Source organism: Arvicanthis niloticus, chromosome 8 (genome assembly GCF_011762505.2).
Source record: "Arvicanthis niloticus isolate mArvNil1 chromosome 8, mArvNil1.pat.X, whole genome shotgun sequence".
Classification (NCBI taxonomy): Eukaryota; Metazoa; Chordata; class Mammalia; order Rodentia; family Muridae; genus Arvicanthis; species Arvicanthis niloticus.
Genome location: NC_047665.1, coordinates 42,041,233 through 42,062,251, shown reverse-complemented (window position 1 = coordinate 42,062,251; position 21,019 = coordinate 42,041,233). Strand labels below are relative to the sequence as shown.

General features: G+C 41.9%; 1 protein-coding gene across 1 annotated transcript; it reads left to right on the top strand.

Annotated features, from left to right (window-relative positions):
• Positions 1–731: 731 nt before the first annotated feature.
• Sfrp4 (secreted frizzled related protein 4) lies at positions 732–10,544 on the top strand. The gene is made up of 6 exons (XM_034509648.2): positions 732–1,785; positions 3,001–3,081; positions 3,171–3,236; positions 5,093–5,291; positions 7,767–7,830; positions 9,724–10,544. The coding sequence occupies exons 1-6, from the start codon at positions 1,341–1,343 to the stop codon at positions 9,913–9,915; spliced, it is 1,047 nt and encodes a 348-aa protein (XP_034365539.1). The 5' UTR covers positions 732–1,340; the 3' UTR covers positions 9,916–10,544.
• The last annotated feature ends 10,475 nt before the right edge of the window (positions 10,545–21,019 follow it).

Here is a 21,019-nt window from a genome sequence, read left to right as displayed (position 1 = left end):
GGAGAGGCAAAAGAACTTTCGCAAACCCAGATTTCAAGCTCAACCATACCTTTAAAGATTAACATTCAGAGAACTTGTTTTCTTATAGTCAAGATGACAGCAAATTTACATCAGAAGTCTTGCTGTCTGATTGGCAGACATTTGGTGTAAACGTACAACAGTGACACCACTTTTCTGTGAACCAGGATTGATTGTGCTGCCTCTTTCTAATGCAAAGAAGAGGAACGTAAACGTGCACACTTGTTTTCCAAAGCTAGTGAGGTCTTAGTCAAGTAAAATGACCTGCCGTTTATTAAAAATTACGCTGTTGAAATGGGAGAATCTTTCAGCATGCGGTGTCTCAAGTAATCTTTGTTTTCTTCTGTTTTCCAGGCATATTGGGTTCAGAAATTAGTATTTTAGACAAAGAAGCGAGTAGAGAAACTTCCTCAACACGAAGATGCTCCGTCACCCCTGGGCAGTTCCAAGCCAAATGCCTGCTAAAAACTTGAGCCAGAACTAAGTCCAGCAGCCACAAAACAACATCAGTAACAACAACAATAATAAACTCTGCACAAGTCAGGGCGGGCTGGGGGAGGCTTTTATAAACTGCCAGTGCTAGTTCCAACAACCTACTACACTAGGCTTTCCCCACTCCACACCACCCTCACAACTGAGACGCCTCTGTCGCCCCCTAGGGGAAAAGAAAAACAAATGTTTCAAACTTAAAGGGCCACAACAGGGTCACGTTGCTCCAACTCCGTACTTAGGGAAACTTTTAAGACTGATTTAGCAAAGTCTCCCCTGCACTGGCTTGTGTCCAGCGTCCCAAATGACTGAAAGCAAGATGCTCCTTTTCTTGATCTGAAGAAAAAACGAGAGAAAAAAAGACTAGCAGAATGAAAAAGGAGGGACTTTGGGGGAAATGTAGAACTATAGTCCTTGGCTGTGGAGCGGCGGAGTTGATGTCATCGCTTCTGCCGGAGAGTCTGGGGGTGGAGCAGCGGAGTGGGAGCCGGCTCTGCTCTCGCAGCTGCCAAGGCTGCTGAGCCCACGTCAGGGGACGCGTCTGGATAAATAGGGTCCCACAATGGCCGTGGCCCGTTGCGCTCCGAGCTGCGGGGCCCGAGACTGGAGCTTCCCGCGCTGGTCGGTGCTCTGGAGGCCGAGTGCTGGCGCTGCTGGTGCGGGTGCGCCCAAGGTCGGTCGACGGCCAAACCCCCAGAACTCCCCATCAGTGCGGACTGGAGTTCCATCGGGAAAGCTGACTCCGCTGCCCCCAGGTAAAGAGATAAGGAGATCAGCGGGGCTGGAAGAAAAGGGTCCTCCCAGCGGAGACTGAGGCCCAGGAGGACAGTGCCATGCTTCTCTCCATTCTGGTGGCGTTATGCCTGTGGCTGCGCCTGGCGCTGGGAGTGCGCGGAGCGCCCTGCGAGGCTGTGCGCATCCCCATGTGCAGGCACATGCCCTGGAACATCACCCGGATGCCCAACCACCTGCACCACAGCACTCAGGAGAACGCCATCCTGGCCATCGAGCAATATGAGGAGCTAGTGGACGTGAACTGCAGCTCAGTGCTGCGCTTCTTCCTCTGTGCCATGTATGCACCCATCTGTACCCTGGAGTTCCTGCACGATCCCATCAAGCCCTGCAAGTCTGTGTGCCAGCGCGCACGTGACGACTGCGAGCCCCTCATGAAGATGTACAACCACAGCTGGCCAGAGAGCCTGGCCTGCGACGAGCTGCCCGTCTATGACCGTGGAGTGTGCATCTCTCCCGAGGCAATAGTCACTGATCTTCCGGAAGGTAAGGGAAGAGGAGGTATCAAGGAGGCCAGGAGATTCTAGGGACGGGACCCACACATTCATGTGAGAAGCAGATGGTTTCTGCTTACACCCCATCAGTTCTTGTCACAGCATAGTTCACTGAGCCATGGGGGAGGTAAAGGGCCTGAGAGGTAAAGCGATTACCTCTCAGGGATTTCTCATGGGAGGGAAACATACCAGAGCTCCCTGAAGGAACAGGAAATAAGGTTGCTTGAGGATAGCCCATTTAAGTGTTTTATTTAAGGAACAATAGCCTGGGCTAAGAAATCTTTTACGTTCTCTGACGCTTGAAAGAGACCCACCACGTAGTGGCTAATATGCTCTCATTTCATGCTGATTGGGAGTTCTTTCTGGAAGAGCAATTACACTTCCCACTCCCCACCCGGAGTAAAGTTTGTAAAAGTAGTCGCCCTGGATAAGCTCCATTCCGTGTCTCTGTTGTGGTTACTGAGCAGAGCCCTGTGGCATCTTGGTTAATCTGATCCCGTGTCACTTCCTCCATCGTTTTCTTTTATGCTGTTCTACTGGCTTTGCTGGGAGGAGCACTGTGGATTCATTTCTTGAAATGAAACTTGAGATAATAAAATAATGCATTATTTTTATCGAGGCTTCCCCTAAAACAGATCATTCTCTATTTAAAAAGACTGGGACAAGGATGTTGAGTTAAGGGTGGGAGGGGTGGATGGCATGACCTATGAACCTTGCTTTAAACTCCTCTCTTATTTGGAATACTAGGGAAAAAAAAGGTTTAAATTAGACAGTCGCTTCAACTTCATTAAGCCTGGAAGTTATGCTAGTTCTGTTGATAATGCAGCTGTGGGCTGTTTCTGCACTGCAGCGTGAGGTACCAATGTGGAAACCGTCTGCTGGTTCTCATAGAAGACCTGTTAACTTGTTGACTTGGGACCCCAGTATCAGGGTTGCTCAGGGAGGGAGGGATGAGACTGATGAAAGTTGGTGTCATGGATGTTCATTTGTACCAAATTCTGTTTGAGTATGCAAATTCTTGACTCACAGACTCCTTTCTTATGCTCAAGGTGTAGTGAGAAAGGTAGGTAACAATCACATTATTTTTACTATGGCAGTATTGTGTTGGATGTTTGTATTGGCTTGTAGCCTCCAATGGTTCCTTATTCCCTTTGAATGAGGGGACCCAGTCATTGACTACATCCCCGTGGCCCTGTCTGTGTTTCAGATGTGAAGTGGATAGACATCACACCAGATATGATGGTGCAAGAAAGGTCCTTTGATGCTGACTGTAAAAGTCTGAGCCCTGGTAAGTTCCATCCTCAGGCTTCCTTTGCTTTCTGCCCAGAGTGATTGATGTCTCCTCCCCACTGTCCATGTGTTTTATGTCTCTTTCAGATCGGTGCAAGTGTAAAAAGGTGAAGCCAACCTTGGCAACATACCTGAGCAAAAACTACAGCTATGGTGAGTGTTCTGATAACAGCATCTACTTTGGGGACTTGGAACAGCAAGGCACTGATATCACAGGAGACTGGGTATAGTAGTCAAGGAGGAGGAGATGATGGATGGGTAATTACATGGTTTCTGGACCTCTCAACAACTGTAAAGCTTCTTTTCTAAGTAAATGAAAGCAAGCACAAGATAAATAACACACATAAAAATGGTCTCAGTGAAAAGTGCTATGAACGGAGTGGCCAAGGCTGCTCCTTTTTTTCTCAGGTTGTTTCCTTACAGGAAGAATAGCACTTTGGACCAGGATTTGTTCATCTGAAGACCAGAGGATGAAGGCATGCCCATGTGTCTTTTTTTTTCACTAACAGCTAAAGATCGTTAGATCTCCTCTCTTACTTGAACAAACCATTTAGTACTTCCTCCAGAGAAAAAGACAAATGAACCATGCTATTTTAAAAGTTTTGAGTATTTTTAATTTTCTATCATCATTTGAAAATACAATTCACTATGTTCTTTAAAGATTTGTACTTGAGGTCATAAACAGTTCAATTGCTTGCACTGATACATACATGCACATACACATATGACACATACATACATCATACACATGTATATGAAAAGAAAAAAAACCAAATCATGTGTCTACTTGGGCTATTTAATGATTTACTGCATTTCTTAACTTTTAAATTTCTCCTAAAATAACAAAGGCAAAGAAGTAACAGGAAAGATACAGTTTCTTCATCAACTTGGTTTTCATATTTTAACTGAAATCATGCATCAGTAAAAAAAAATTAGATTATTTACAAAGAGAGATATAGAATTCTTGGGAAATAACCTGCAGTTTGGCTGTCAGACTTTAGAGCCATGAATAACCAATGTGGATAATTCAATTACAGAAAAATTCATTTTTTTCCAAATAATTTTTTTTCTTGAAACATGTTCTGTGTAGATATTGTCTTAATCTTTTCTGCTTAATGCTTCATCTGCCAGGTTCCCCACTGAGTCTAACCTGAGTTTCCCTGCTACTGTTATCTCTGGGGTACCATGGTGATAATGAATTTTTCCGTTAGTGTGCTTTTGTCTCTTCCTCAAGCAACTTCCTGTGGTGGAATTCAAAACAGTCTTGTGTTGGGCTGATCTGCCACTCCACTAGAAGTACTAAGTAGCTGCATGATTCAAAGAATTTGGAACTTAAAACTTGATCAAAGGTGGTGACCTGAGCATCCACCTGTAAATACAACCTCATCCCCACTCCCTAGAACTTGCATTATAATCATATGACATTCATGAACTGAAAACAGCAACTTTCAGAGAGTCCTTACAGTTGGAATATGTTAATGTTAGGTCTCAGGCTGTCCAAATATCTAGAAATGAGCTCAGCCTGAACTATGAGAGGATTTCTGGTGCTTAGATAAGAGCCCTAGGGACCTGGCAGTTATGACTAATGAATTCCTCTGTAAAAAATAATTCAAACATAGCATGGACAACTGAGCAAATAAAAGCTCCGCCTTGGCCTCCAAAGCTGGTAATCCACCTATCCTCCAACTCATCAGAGGGAAAGTAGAAACAGATAAATATGTTTACAAAATGCCTGGTTGATCCATAAGCCCAATTCCAGGCTAACAATGGCCTTCTAATTACCTTTTCATTTTGTGGTGTGAGTCATTGATTTTTCAGACAATGTCGACAATAAGATGCTTTGCATCTAGTCGTGTGGGCTTACCACCTACACTGGGGCTGCTTGAGCAGGGTCTTAACCACAGAAATAACACTTTAAGAGACGCTCTGGATTTGGCCTCAAAACACTGTCTCTAAAAGTTTCTCCAAAAGGTTTCCATAACAGCACTTACTTGAGTTTTCGATTGCAGTGATTCATGCCAAAATAAAAGCTGTCCAGAGGAGTGGCTGCAATGAGGTGACAACTGTGGTCGATGTAAAAGAAATCTTCAAGTCATTGTCACCTATCCCTCGAACGCAAGTCCCTCTCATCACCAATTCCTCCTGCCAGTGCCCACACATCCTGCCCCATCAAGATGTCCTAATCATGTGTTATGAGTGGCGTTCAAGGTAGGTTGCAGGGAGCAGAGAAATTGCATTTGAAGCATGAGTCTCTCTCAACAGTCATGGTTTTAAAGAACAAAGTAATACTAGTTGTCGTTTAAAAATATTTTAGTAAATGTCTCTTCTGAGATGCTGTATTCCCTAAACATCGGTTTATTCATAATATGAATAATATAATCCAATTAATAGCATAAAGAGAATTTAGAAAAATACTTTAAAAGAATCTTTAAAAACCTATTTTATAATCCGTTAGCTGATTTAAAATATATCCACAAGTAAATTATTTTGAGTAAGAGTAGTTATTTTAAGTCATTGTATTAGTCTCATAGAACATTTTACACACACACACACACACACACACACACAAACTTACATAGAAACTTTAAATTGGTTCCTGGATCTGAGAATATATAACTATCAAATTAAATCATTACAAGGCAAAGTATAATCAAATAATCAGCTGGAAACGCTGTTCTACCCATATTGTCCACACCCCCACACACACACCCACACATCAGTACCGTTCTTAGAATGAAGACATGAACTCTGCAGCTCACATCCTAGGACAGACCCCATAACTTACTGTAATTTTTATCTAGAAAAAAAATATGTATTATTGTATAACAGGCCCTTTCTTTCATTCTCTCACATTCATGCTTGTATGTTGCTTCTTCATAAAGCCCAAGACTCCATTCCTCTAAAAGAGAGAAGCAAACGCCTCTTTTTAAAGTGTCCTAATTTCTGTGCCTAGCTGTGTATTCCATCACAGCGCCCTTCCCCAGAGCACTGCACTCTCTTGGCTTTCAAGCTATTCTACTTGCAACTGTCTCAAGGGTTGACAGTGCTCTGTACTCTTGCGTTATGTTGCTGTAGCAGACAAGGGTTCATTTAGGGACATTCTAGGTTATTAGTCACTAGATTCTTTCTGGGAAACCGAGTGGGTTACAGGCTCATCCAGTGCAAATAGTTCTCTATTTGTCTGGGGTTTATGTAAAGAAGATTTTGAAAGTAATTAGAGATCTATCTTATGAGAGGCATAAAACTGTCATGAAGCTACTATTTTTGGATCCCAGTAGTTCAAGAATCGTCATGAAGATAATGCAAGGAAATGCTTTTCTCTTTTTCTCTTTTTTAAATCTCCAGTATTGAGAATTGTACCTAGTCCCTTAAGCACATGGTAAGCCAAGTACTTCAATGCTTAGTTAAACTTCAGCCCACAGCTTCCTTTTTATTTCTAAGACAATGTCATAAAACTAACCTTGAACTTGTTCTGTAGCCCAGGCAGACCTCAAACTTGTCAGTTTCCTGCCTCAGTGTCTGTTTCAAATAGCTGAAGACACAGGTATGCTGAAAAAAGCCGGTGAATAGGTGACCATTTTAAAACCATGGTCAGAAAGGACAAAAGTAGATGATTAGAAATATGACCCTTGAAAGACAAAGTGCTTTGTAAGCACAAAACCAATGCAAGAATGTGCAAGGGAAGATGCTGGTGTACATTGTTGCTAGATGATACTATATTTTGTGCACAACAGTCACAAAAGCAAATAGAAAAAGATATGCCTCTGTAGAGGATATGATGAAAATGGAGACATTGTTCTCTAAAATTAGCATTTAACGTGTTAAGAACACAATGCAAAATGTCTGCATGAATCTACTTAAAAAATCTCCATAAGTATAAATAGAAAATAAACAGTAAAATGTACCTTTGTATTTTCAAAGCTCAAATGAGCAATAGATTCTACTTTTAATTAGTATTTTAATGGTAGTGAATTAAATAAAAATGAGGCTTTTTAAAAAACAATTTGTACTCTATTGAAATTCCCTTATTTAAACAATTTATTCATTTTAAATTTATGTGTTGGGGCTGTATTGCCATATGGATGTCTGTGTATCATATGTATGCAGTTGCCATGGAAGCCAGAAGAGGCCATTATGTCCTCTGAAACTAGAGGTAACAGTGGTTTGTTGGACTCTTTGTTAATGCTGGGAACTGAACTCAGATCCTCTGCAAGGGCAACCAGTTTTCTTAACTGCTGCATTACCTCTCAAACACACACACACACACACACACACACACACACACACACACACACACACACTTTTGGCCCAGTATTCTACTATTAGAACCTGTCTAAAGAAAACAATAAGCCAGTGCATACTATTCTGTGCAAGGATATTCAACACAATACATAAAGAGTGGAGAACAGCTAAGTAGATATCCACAGTTGTACTACATGTAGTCTATTGTTTGTGGCTTTCTAATCATCCCAGAAAAGAAATATAACAATGAAAATAATGTAAAGTATAGTCTTCATATTCAGTGTGCTCAGAAAAACATATAGGAACAAGAAAAATCCACAGGTCTTTAACAGTGGATATACAGGTTGTAGGGACAAGGGTTATTTGAAAACAAGTATGATTTTCTGTATGGATGTTTTGCCTTTATAATAAAAAATTAATTGCCAAAATTACTTTTTTTAGGATGATGCTTCTTGAAAATTGTTTAGTTGAAAAATGGAGAGATCAACTCAGTAGAAGGTCCATAGTAAGTATAATTAACAACATGGCCGGATTGGGTAGATATTAAGGTTAGAAAATTCTACAGATTGGGGCTTTTTCCAAGATGTCTTCAAGCCAAGAAAAGGGTCCAATTAATGACAAGAGCATCTGCCGCTTGAATTTGCAGTTGAGAATCACACCCAGTTTACTTGGAATTGTTATCAGAAACTATTGTTCAACTTCACCATTGACACAGTTGTACTCAATTATAAGGCAGTTATTTTCAGATTAAATTGGGCCTTTTTGTTTCTTTATTGTCTTGCATCTTAGTTAATACAACGAAGAGTATAAAAATTTTGTATTCACTAAGGTTAGAATCAACATATATTAGTAGGTATGCAAATATTTCTAAAACACATACCACAAGTAACCATACTATATTGCATTTAAAATAATGTAAGGCATGTCTTTATTTGTGGTCAAATGTATAATTTCAATGGTGCTTTTATTGCTGTATTGATAATTACATTAGAGTTAAAAAATTCTACCCAGCCCAGATGAAAATCATCTGCAACTTAAAATGGTAACTGGTTTGAAATTTCTAAAGGACATTGGCTCTTCAAAATAAATTGAGACATAAGGAGAATTTACATTTTAGTTGCAGGAAAGAAATCATTCCTACTCAGTTTTTCAGTGTGTAGGAATAAAATACTTAGGCAAGGCACGGGGGTATGTGAAGAATTCACTTAAGAAGAAGACAGCTAAAGACTGAGCATGCCTACAAAATAGAACCAAGCGTCACTGTTAGACCTGTGCTACACACTCCTATCAGAGACTCAGAAGCTACTTGGCAAGTGTGTTTACTGTTAGGAGAGGCAATATTCTAGCAGAATTGCATTTCTGGTTTCCTAGACAAAAACTGTAATTGAAAAATCAGTGGAGACATGAATTCAACCTCTGATCTCCACACTCCACATGTGTGAGCATATACACACCAACCAAGCAACCAACCAACCAAACAAATGAATGAATGAATGAATGAATGAATACCAAACTTTTGTTCAGAGTAAAACCTGGTTATCTGTCAGGTGACTCATTCCTCAGTGCTCTGGACACTCGTGGTTACAGCAACTCCCTATCTGCTTCTCTGTGTTTCATAGGGGTTTTTTTTGTTTATTTGTTTGTTTTTTCTGCATTCTATCATAGTTGAACAATGTAAAACAATACAATAAGACATTTTGAGGGAGAGCGCTTTTATTATAGCACATGGCTGCAATAATTTTATTCTTGATATTATCTTTTACTGTGCTCAATGTATTCACTAAACCTATCTGTAGGTACGTATAGTCAACAAAAGGCATGACATCTATGGAGCACAATGCTGTGCACAGTCAGCATTCTGCACATGAGATCTTGGAATTCAGTGAAGAATGGTTTTATCTTGTTGTAGATCTAGGTAATTCTTCAATACATTAAATCACTGGCTTTGAAGGGAGACTACATCCATTACTGCTTTTAGCAATAGGAACGTTATTTGAGAAAGCTTTGTTGTGTAAAGATACTATATTGAGGCTGGCCATTAGGAGGCACGCAGGTAAGGCTTGAGCTCTAGAAACAGTTGGAGAACGTTGAATTCTGGCAAAACAATTTTAATGGCTCTATGGGTCTGTGAGAAGAGCCTCTAAATGCTCATTTACTGCTTGTGACAACAGTGTTCAGAGTATCTGTTGTGAGTGTTTGAGATTGTGAGTGTTGAGACTTCATTGCACACAGAGCACTTTCCAGTCACTGGATGCATAAGTGCCCAGCATAGGGAATTCACAGTAATTGCCACGACATTACAGAAGAACTACACAAATATGAAAACTCACAGGTCAGTTCTGGTATTGGTTGAAGAGCATGAAAGGGTGACATGTAACATTTACAAATTGCCCTCCAGCAGTGGGAAGAGAGGCTTCGGGAACAGCAGCGAACAATTCAGGACAAGAAGCAAACAGCCAGCCGCACCAGTCGCAGTAACCCCCCAAAGCCAAAGGGAAGGCCACCTGCTCCCAAACCTGCCAGTCCTAAGAAGAACATCAAAGCTAGAAGTGCCCCCAAAAAGTCAAACCTGAAGAAAAGTACAAGCTAATTACTTTCCATGATGGAGACACCCTTACAGGATAAGGCGGTAGTGCCTGGGACAGCCTACAGAAGGCCACACACCACTTGCCTTAAGGACCCACTGTGGTTCTCTTTATAGACACATCTTACAACATTTCTCTTAATGATAGCTTCAGTGTTTTGCTTTAAGCCACAGAGCCCTGTTACTTGTTGGTTTTCTGGTATGGAAATTACAAGACAGAAAGCTGGTAGAAGGGTACCTGTGTTCAGAGTGGTCTGTGTACATACTACATGACCTTCTGTTTCGAGAGTTTGACTCAATATGTACATTATAAAGTTCGCATACTATGTCAAACAAAATTTTTTGACAAAAATATTGGATATCCTTTGACTTCTGTTAGGAAGTTAGCGATATATTAAATGTTATTGAAAACATGTTTTTGACAAAGGCAGAAAGAATGATACTTAAAGGATCTTCATGTGTTTGTTGTCTGCAGAAAGATTTTTCCGATGAATGATAAATGGGGTTTTGAAACGCTTAGAGCTATGGGATGTGGGAAATGGTAATGTGTGTTTGTCAGACTTTCAATTCTGTCTTTAACCAGAAACTTCGAAAATGAAGCTAAAAATGACAAGTAAAGAGAGGCAGACTGTCAATGTCTGTGTTCTTGTCATCTGGCTGCCACACCATCCTGGAGATGCTTCTCGCCAGTGACCCAGGAGCTTCCCCACAAATAGTATGCTTTTTCCCCTTATATGATTCAGGTACCAAGGAGACATCTTGGATAATCCATCAAAAAAGCTGGGCCATCTCATTCCAGGGCATCATAGTTCTTCCAGTCATGAATAGGACAGGTTAGACTCTGTGCACTTGCAGGTACTCACAGCCTCCACACAATGTCTGTGGAGCTATGGTGGCCAGGATGCCCAAGCTGGTTCACAGTGTGCTATGCCATATGCACCTTACTCACTGTTTCCATGATACAAGGAGCAGAGGCCACTTGGCTATGCTCTACACATGAAATTATAGCTTTGTCATTGTCCCTGATGGTCACTGGAAAGTTAAGTGACATGTCATAATCATAGTCATTGAGACATACACTGAGATGAACAGGACATGGTCAAGAGGAGAAACAGTTCTATGGAGAAGTACTGAGTACATACTAGTTGGCTCCTGGAGCTTTTAGCTTTGCTTGCAGCATGATCTCAAGTGGCTGAAGAAACCCAACAACATCAATAGAATACAAAAAATGCAATCCTGCTATATCAAACAGACCCAGTGATTCTTAAGGAAATCTGGTTAGGTATTTCACATAGCATCTAAACTCCGAGATCTCTGGACAAGTCATGAAAACTATTTATAGCCTATTCACCCTTTTAGCATGAAAGGATTGATTGATAGAGGAGACTTAGAAAAAAAATTCATCACACTGTGGAAAAGGAGGAAAAATACTTCTGTAAAACTATTTTTAGTGTAAACTGCAATAAGTGTTGGGGAATAACTTTATAAACCTAAGTAATATTTATTCCAAATATTTAACTGAAATTATATAGTGAATATTGCACAAAACACTAAATAGTGGTCTGGGATATAGGTTTAGTCAGCTGGGTGCTCGCTGTGTAAGCATAAAGACCTGAATTTGATCTATGAATCTATGTATAATAGCTATACATAGAATCCTATATGTATTCTAGAATCCTAGAATCTATGTATAATAGCTGAGCCTGACCAGCAGTGTTTGAAATTCCAGTGTTGGGGAGGAGACAGTCAGATCCCTGAGGGAAATGGGGGTTCAAGTTTAGACAAATAATCTGGCAACTGCAGAGAGACAAGTGGGATCATCCCATTTCTCTGACCCAGCCAGAGCATTGTCAGCTGCTGACAGACAGCTCAATTGTTCTCAGTAAACAGTATAAATATTCAGTAGTAGATAAGTGACAGTGTTTCTGTCAAGGATTTCAAGCAGGGTTGCGAAGAAGCTTTCTCCCCTACAGTAAATATAATAGTTCCCTAAGCCACGAGAAAGTCAAATGCCCCTGAGCTCTAGCCTACCTGCTAAGGAGAATCAGTTATTGGTAGAAACTAGTTTGTCTTAGGGTTTCCATTGCTGTGAAGAGACACCATGACCAATTAATTGGGGCTGGATTACAGGTTCAGAGTTTCAGTCCATTATCATCATGGCTGGAAGCACAGCAGTGTTCAGGCACCCATGGAGTTGAGAGTTCTATATCATCATCCAAAGGAAGCCAGGAGCAGACTGCCCTCAGGCAGCTAGGAGGAGGGTCTCAAAGCCCACCCCCACATGACAGACATCATCCAACAAGGCCATACCTCCTCCAACAAAGCCACATCCATGTCACTCTTTGGGCCAAGAATATTAAAAATACCACAATGCTACAACCCCACCTGTCTCCCCAAAACATGTCTGCAATATTTTAAGGTTGAAAATTCAAATCCCCTTTCCCAGTCCAACCTCTTTACCCTCCCCAATTGTCTCCCCAACACAATCGCCTTACTGTAAATTATGCACAAGCCAGAGATCCCTGGAACCACACACATTGGGAAAAGACAGGAAAGAGAACCTGGATGATATAAATGTGGGTGAATGGAGAGCTCATTCTACTCCCTCAATCAGATCCAGAAAGCCCAGTGCCAGTGGGAGATGGGATGAGTGGGATATATTTTCTAGACCCAAAGGATTAACAGATACTGTCATTGTTGTTGCCATGTAGTTCCTCCTGGATTGGTAGGCAGACAAGGGCATAGCTGCCAGATGAGTGTTTGCTGCTTCAGTTGAATTTCCTAGCCAGTTGATCACTGTTCATCAGCTTGATGCAGAATCCCTAGGTGCAATCAACTGTCTGTAGAAGAGAATGTGCAAATGTTTCAGTGACTGGCCGATCTACCCAACTATTTAGCAATTAAGATACCCCAACTCTTCTCCTTTCTAATGCATAGCCATCCACTAATAAGATTTGCACTAATGTCTATTTTTTCTTGTCTACACAGAAACCCTTAATGTCTTGGGGTGTCTTTGCACCAGACATAGCTGCTTGGGATTTGGGGATTAATTTTAAATGAAGTTATGAAAAATACTCTACTCTACCGGTAACACAACACACAAAGCATTTGGTATAGATAGCTCCTTAAAGTTTATTTGGAAGTATAGATAAAGACCCAGGTATAAACTCCTGGACCAATGCTAACTGAGCACCATAGGGAGCAGTGGTTATGAGCCACCTCCATGCAGACACCAAGCTGGCAAGAGTTATCTATCCAACCATAGCTTTGAATCTTGGTTCATTGATTTCTTAAAAAGATCTTCAGTTCTGTTTCTTGATTTAAGAGGAAGTTGGGCACAATAAGGAGTACAGAATAGCTTGGTTGCTGATATCAGGTAAAATTCTTTGACTGTCCTAACTATAGCCTATTAACTTTACTCCACCAAAGGAAGAGAAATTGAAGGCAAAACTCTAAGCATAAAGCCACTGTGTAGCCTTCAGGATGAAAGAATTCTCTACCATTCAAGAACAAAGAGTAACTGAGAGGCCAAGCATCCTCTCCACCATCAACATCAGTGCCTCTACCATCAATACTAGTGTCAGACACAAACCAAGGAAGAGCCCAGCCTGCCAGAGCTGCACAGGAGAACAAGTCTTTCCCTCTCTGCTGTTGAGGAGCTAGTGATGGGATGACATTTGAAGGCCAGTCTCCCAGTTTTTCACCCTAAGAACATCACAAAAGCTAAAGAATGTGATCAAGAAGTCTGTACTTAGGGTCCAAGACAGTTCTAGAAGCAGAGAAGCCCTGCCTTAAGGCAGATTTCTTCCGGCAACCCATCTGGGCATGCTCACTAGGCCCTTCTCACAACCTGTTCTCAGTGACTACAACCCTCTCACATCAGCCAACTCTGGCCCTCACTGCCCTCACTGTCAGTCACCCCTTTCCTCAGAATACCCCTGTGTATACACTGCACTGCTAGAGATATTACTGTGCTCCAAAGAGAACTTTGCTTCAATAAATCATTGCTCTAATCTAACCTGCTAAAATCTGATGGGGCATAGTTCCTGTTCAAGAAGAATCTCAGAAGACATCTCCTCTCAACATACACACATTCCTAACCAGACTGTCGAGAACGTGCCTAAACCCAACACTTAGGCACGTTGATCATCCTGTTGACTTTGTGAATGGAAATCCCACCAAGTTTCTTTACAGTTATCGAAGGAAGAGCAGAAGCGGTTACTAGCAGTGCAGGAATGCTTTTGGCCTCTAGAAAAGCCACAAGGAGGAAGACCTCTTAGGAGAACAACCAGTCTGAGGCTAATTTGCAATAAATGACATTGTGTTTTTTTCTGAGACACGGAGACATCATAGGACAGTTGCCACCTAGTGGCCAGCCAAAAGCTGCTGCCACTGCTAACCTGATACTGATTAGACAGTATCAGGGCCAGAATTCCCAGGAAGAGTCCTCAGAATAGTTGGCCAGATTCATTACAAAGTGCACTAGCCTTGCACATCCTACTTTTACAATCCATCCCGAAATTTGGTGCAGTAATCACAGTAATCACTCACTCTCTATGAGAGGGCAAGCGAAGACCACATGCTAGATCACTATGAGACTCCAAATACTATCCCTGTATTTCAGGCAGATTTGCCCACAATAGCCCCAGGAGTTGTTTAAACAAGCAAGCATTGTGGAATGGTGGTAGAACCAGTGTCTCACTTCTGAGAAAGCATGTGAATCTCTAAATTCTACTCTTCCCTTTGTCAGAGTTAAAGTTCAGTGGTTAAGTGGAGTCTCACACCTCAGAGAATCACATCTGTTGAAAGAGCCAGGTCAGATAGCCTAATCCCAACACAAAAGCAATTCTACCCCCAGAGCTTTTTTTTTTTTTTTCCAGTTTCTGGTTATTTTTTAATTGGATATTCCTTTTCCCAGTCTCCCTCTCCAAGACACCCCCTATTCCATCCCCTCTTCCCTTGCTTCTATGAAGGTGTTCCCTCAACCACCTACCCACCCACTCCCACCTGCCCACCCTCACATTCCCCTACACTGGGGCATTAAACCTTCACAGGACCAAGGGCTTTGGGGCCAGATGGATTTGGGATTAACAGAGCTAATTTACCTGCAAGCACTTGAAACAGCAGAGTAGTTTAATTTGGGAAACTCAGAAGCTATTAGAACCCAGGACAATCAGCTGCTTCCTGGACAAATGAGGGGTTTGAACCTGCTGTTATGAAAGCAATGGCCCTTTAAAAACTGCCTGCCAGCCCCATCCCACCCCACCTCATCCTCATCCTTTATGTATTGAGCAGTGGAGAGGTTTGTCTCCACAATAGTACCAGATAGCTGAGATAACAGACACAATGTAGTTACAAACACCTTCCCTGCACCAGAGAATGGATAAGGGAGGAACAGAGATGGCCAGAGAACCAGATGCCAGCTCAGTGGAACAGAGCCCATGGGCAGACAGGCTGTACAAGGCTCAGGCAGGGCATGAGGACAGCATCTTCTGTGAACAGAGGCAGGCACCCTAACTAGCCTCTGCACTGCCCACCAAGAGTACCTGACTTGGCACTGAGATAGGCCTGTAGTTCCCAGGCACCAGAAGTATAGAAGGGAAAAGTCTAGGATCCCTCCCCCCCAGCTACATTCCAACCTTGCCCCCAACCAGGCCAGCCTCCTCTGGAACTCTGTTCTCCCTCACAGGCCACTGCATCAAGAAGAGAAACCAAAGTGGTGGACTGAAGAACAGGGGTCAGGAGACAGGGAGAAAGAAGTGAGAGGGGGAGGTGAGAAGGGAGCGAGACAGGGTGGGCACTACCAGGTCACGGGAAGCTCTTCTCAGAAAGTGTTAGAGATGGAAAAGACCACTGGCTGACTTACAAAGGAGCAAAAGCTAGGCAGTAGGGAGTGGTGTAGCTGGGGTGCAGGAGATGCATAGACTAGTGTCCCAGCCATTGGTCCTTGGACTAGCAAGGGCTAAATCTCAGAAGTCTCTGTCTCTCCCTAGCTTCCTGTGAGGCACACAGCTGTGTAGGGTATGGCTCCCAACACACAGGTCTGGGCTTGATCTCAGCCTCAGGGTCACCTTCCTGAAGAGGCTAAGGACAGCCTGCTAAGGGGCAGGATTTTGAGGCATGCCTGCTTAAGAAGGCCTGGTTCTGCATTGTTACTATGAACACTGCTCTTCGGTAGATCCTTGTTTCACCCACCAGTAGATGTCAATGCCCTGGATCCACTTTGAAGGCAGGAGGGAGATCAAAGTGGGAGTGGGTGCTAGTGCTAGAAAGACCTGGGAAACCAAAAGGACTCTGCAAGAGAACAGTAGCCCATGGCTTCAAGTTACTGCAAAAACTGACAAGCAGACAAAAGGAAACAACCATGCCTGCTACTGGGCCCCTTCAAATCCTTGACCCTGACTAAAACTGAGGCTGTACCTTCACCATGCCCTCTCTGCAGAGACTCCAACCCTGGCATACAGTGCTAAGCTTCAGTTTCTCCCCATGACTTGATCAATTCTGGGGTTGCTGCTGGTATTGATGCTGCATGATCACTAATGGTCTCTCTCATGGCCTCTCACTGTGCTGCTCTGCATGACCCATTCAGTTCTGCAGCTCTCATATCACCAAAACTTGTACACATCACCAGGTTTGGCTGCCAGATTGAGATGCAGCATTGGCCCCCTCTAGACCCTAGCTATGCACTGACCCTGAAGAAATTCTTCCAGAAGACTTCAGCCCAGAGATGCTGGTCTCTTATCAATCCCCCTGGGTTTTTCATCCCCAGCTAACAGTATCAATCATGCCTGTAAAGAGAGGTTTTCCTCCACTAGTATTGGTCTCCTGTTAATGACAACCAATTCTACAGCACCAACAGATCAGGAATTGTTGTACCCATTTCAGAAACAGGAGAATGCCCCTCAATGAAGGTCAGCTTAAGAGTCCTTCATGTGTCAGCAGTAGAGAGCAGGCTGGTGCCAAAAAGGACTCTCCACCCAGGAGGAAGGCAGAGTAGGGTTTATAAAACCACAATTATGTCACACCAAGGGCAGGTCAGAGAGCAAGAGGTTTCAAAAGTTTCTGTTAGCAAAGATTTGAAAAGCTCTAGTGAGCTGAAACAGTTTTTTATACGTTGTAAAATAACGGACTTCTCAAAACTGCAGGTAGGCTGCATGAGAACACTGCTCAGCAGGTTACTGGATTCGAGCCTGGGGCCTGGAGGAAGGAGAGGAGAAACTGATACAGAAGCAAGAGGGGAATATATTTCTCTTCCATGGGTTACTCAGATTAATTTTTTTAATTTAATTTTTTTCTTATTCACTTTATATCCCACTCACTGCCCCCTTCCTCTCACAATCCTTCCACTCTCCCCTTCTCCTCTGAGTGGGTAGGAGCCCCACATGGGTATCTCCCCAACCTTGGCACTTCGAGTCTCTGTGAGACTGGATGTTTCCTCTCCTACTGAGGCCAGACAAGCCAGCTCAACTAGACAAACATATCCCACAGACAGGCAATAGCTTTTGGGATAGTCCTCACTCCAGTTTGTCAGGACCCACATGAAGACTGAGCTGCACATCTGCTACATATGTACAGGGAGGCGTAGGTGCAGCCTGTGTATGTTCTTTGGTTGGTGGGTCAGACTCTGAGACCCCAAAGGGTTCAGGTTAGTTGACTCTGTTTGTCTTCCTGTGGAGTTCCTATCTATCCCCTTTTGGCCTGCAATCCTTCCTCCGATTCTTCCAGTCCCCAGACGCCATCTACTGTTTGGTTGTGGTTGTCTGTATCTGTTTGAATCAGCTGCTGGGTGGAGCTTCTCAGAGGACAACATTCAGCTTGAATTTTTACGTAACCTCCAACCACCTTCCCAGTGATGACACTGTCCACAGTGGGCTGGTCCTTCCCACATCAATCATTAATCAATACGAAGCCCCATAGACTTGGCCACCCGCCAATATGACGAAGTCCCCTTGTCCATTGGGGGAACCCTCATTTAGAGGACTCTAGCTTACTTAAAGCTGACAAAACAAAAAGAAACGCTCAAGAACAAAATATCTCACAGTAACAGCCCAAGATGAAATGGCCTTTTCCTCTCTGTGAGGCATGTGAAATCTCTGCACAGAGTCATGTATATATTCGACTGAGCATAGCTTGCCATCTGCTGGCAAAATATAATAATTTTAGGGAAGCTCTCCTGTTTTCAAAGTTCTGAATCACCTTTCAGGCAATTACAGTACACTAATGATTTAATAAGCATCTGAACAGCCACCTAAAGCAGAGGCCACCTGAAGCAGAGGCCAGCCAGTGGTACCCAACTTGGTGGAGTGGAAGTGGCGAAGCTGAAGATTTGATTATACTTGTTTCTCAGCACAATCCACAGAAATGTGTTGGATGATTCACATTTCTAAAATGTACTTGGGGATCTAGAGAGGTGGTTTAGCAGTTAAGAGCATTTGCTGTTTAATGCAGAAGAAATGATTTCTGGGAGACTCACAGTGACCTGTCACACTAGCTTCAGGGCATCTGATACCCTCTGGGAACTCATCGGGCCTCCCTTGGAATTGATGTATGTTCACATACACATTAATAAAAATAAATATTTTATTTATTTATTTTCCAGGTAAGGTTTCTCTGTGTAGTCCTGGCTATCCTGCAGGTTACTTTATAGATTAGGCTATCCTGAACTCAGAGACCCACCTACCTCTGCTTTCTAAGTGCTGTGATCCTGGACTCAGAGACCCACCCACCTCTGCTTTCTAAGCGCTGTGATTAAAGACACGTGCTACTATGCCACACTAAAAAAAAGAATCTTTTAAAATATATGTGATGCTTTTGGACAAAAATGGATATTTGATGTTGTTTTTTTGTGCAGGGTTATTGATATGGGTTTAACTTCATCCTTCTACATGTGGACATCCAGTTTCCCAGCACTATTTGCTGAAGATGCTTTCTTCAGTGTGTCTTTTTTGGCATTTTAATCAAATATCATATAGCTGTAGTGATGTGGATTCATATTTCAGTTATATTGATCCATATGTCTGAATTCCAATTTTCTTCATTATCTTGCTTAACCAGATATTTTGTATCTTTGAAAAGATTGATTAAAATACTGTGCTTACAAGTTCATATTTCAAACCCTGTTACAAAAATTTATTAACTTGTTCCATTATGACTGTTTGTGGACTGCTTATCTGTTGATTCTGTATCTTATGAGTGGGAGACACTCTGTCAGCTGTGTGTCTGATAGAGGATTGATATCCTTAATATACAAAGAACTCAATAAAGACTCAGGAAAGCAAACAACTCAATTAAAAGATAAGCTATATTTAGCCAGACATACCTTTAGTACATACGTTTAATCCTGCATTTGGGAGGCTGAGGCAGGCAGATTTCTGAGCTCAAGGTCAGCCTGGTCTACAAAGTGAGTTCTAGGATAACTGTGGGTACAAAGAGAAACCTTGTCTTAAAACAGCAGCACCAGCAAAGCTATAGATCAGAATACAGAGTGCTCAAAAGGAAAAAAATGGCTAAAAAAAATTTTTTAAATGTACTCAGAATTGTTAGCTGTTAGGGAAATGCAAAGTTAAACTAGTTTGAGATTTCATCTCATCCCAGTTAGAGTGGCTAAAATATTAAAATAATAATAATAATAATGAATGTTAACAAGGATTTGGGGAAATGGGAATGTTCATTGACTATTGGTAGGATTCCAAACTGATAACAGCCATTCTGGAAATCAATATGGAGAATTCTTACAAAGTCAAAAGTAAATCAACCATATTACCTGCTGAGGGACAGCCCTGACAGGGTCTTCTTTCTTGTCAGTTCTTGAGGCAGCAGAGGGGAAAGAGTGTTGTTGGAGGGTAAGTCTTTGTCTTATGAGGTATTTAGGGTTGCTGTATAATGATAAAACGTTTACTTATCTAAATCTAGGTTACTATGCTACTGTAGCTGACCTGCCTTCTGTGTTCCTCTGAGGCCAGACATTATAGTCTCTAGCACTTAGCACCTCATCGTAAAACAGCAGAAGATAAAGTAAAGGATTAATTGCTAGAGCCTTTTCTCTTTTGTCCAGATGCCTCTTGTTTGTGGGGCTAGTGGCATCTTTAGAGCAATAAACTTCTAATGAACCAGGAGAAGAGAATAACACTTGCAGGAGAAAAAAACTTTTACATAAGCAAATATGCATAAACTCACATCATAAGTATATGAATACATATTCACACATGAGGATTTATACATTTCCATTCAAACCAGTTGAACCCAGCTTGCATGCATTCTCACAGTTACATACTTACACACATACATACACATACATTCTCAAAATTACATACTTACACACACACACATACACACACACATCCATACTTAAATATGCATATGGAGCAAAAGACCAAGCACCAGTGCAGAAAGAACTCACTCATTCTGGATGGAAAATGAGCTCCAATATTTATTGCATAGAGAAAGAAAAGCTTGTACCCTTTTAATGCTAAATGAATTAAACCCAAGTTTACAAGAAAAAAAATGCTTTGTTCCTTTTAATGCGACTAAGCCTGCCTTGTTATTAAGAAAGGATCTGTTCTGTCCTATGGTAAGGAGAAGCCTGCCTACTCCTTCTGCTCTCTGCAGCTTCTTCTGTTTTCCTCTTTCCCTCTGCATTCTGCACATTGCTCTTAGTTTTTTCATGTTACCCTATAGTTTCTAAGTTATTGCACTCTGTATTCTCCTTCTAATCTTGCTCTCTCTTCCTGCTCTGAGGTCACACTAATGCTCTTACTCTCAGAGCCTTTTCTCCCAATGCTATGCTTATACTTCTAAGATCTTGAATTCAGTTCTGTCTAAAAAGTGTTCTGTCTAAAAAGTTCTCTTCAGCTCAGTTCTCTGCTCAGTTCTGACACTTCTCTTTGTCCTAAGCACTTAAAACATGATCACACATTAAAAAGTTCACAAGTTCACATATAAAATTCAAATTATAAATCAAAATAGAAGTTTACAACAAAGAATTTTTACATGCATACTTATTAGGAGTAATTATCTGGCTAGACATCCATAATCTGTCACAGCTCCACAGGTTCATAGAAGGTTAAAAACACAGTATTAGTGAAGTTTTGTATAGATAAACCCAGGCAAT

Bases quoted from the DNA above. Each gene is read 5' to 3' on its own strand.
- Sfrp4 (XM_034509648.2), top strand. From the start codon at position 1,341: ATGCTTCTCTCCATTCTGGTGGCGTTATGCCTGTGGCTGCGCCTGGCG. The intron at 3,237-5,092 runs GTGAGTGTTCTG...TTTCGATTGCAG, and splicing joins GAGCAAAAACTACAGCTATG to TGATTCATGCCAAAATAAAA. The intron at 5,292-7,766 runs GTAGGTTGCAGG...TACTTTTTTTAG, and splicing joins TGTTATGAGTGGCGTTCAAG to GATGATGCTTCTTGAAAATT.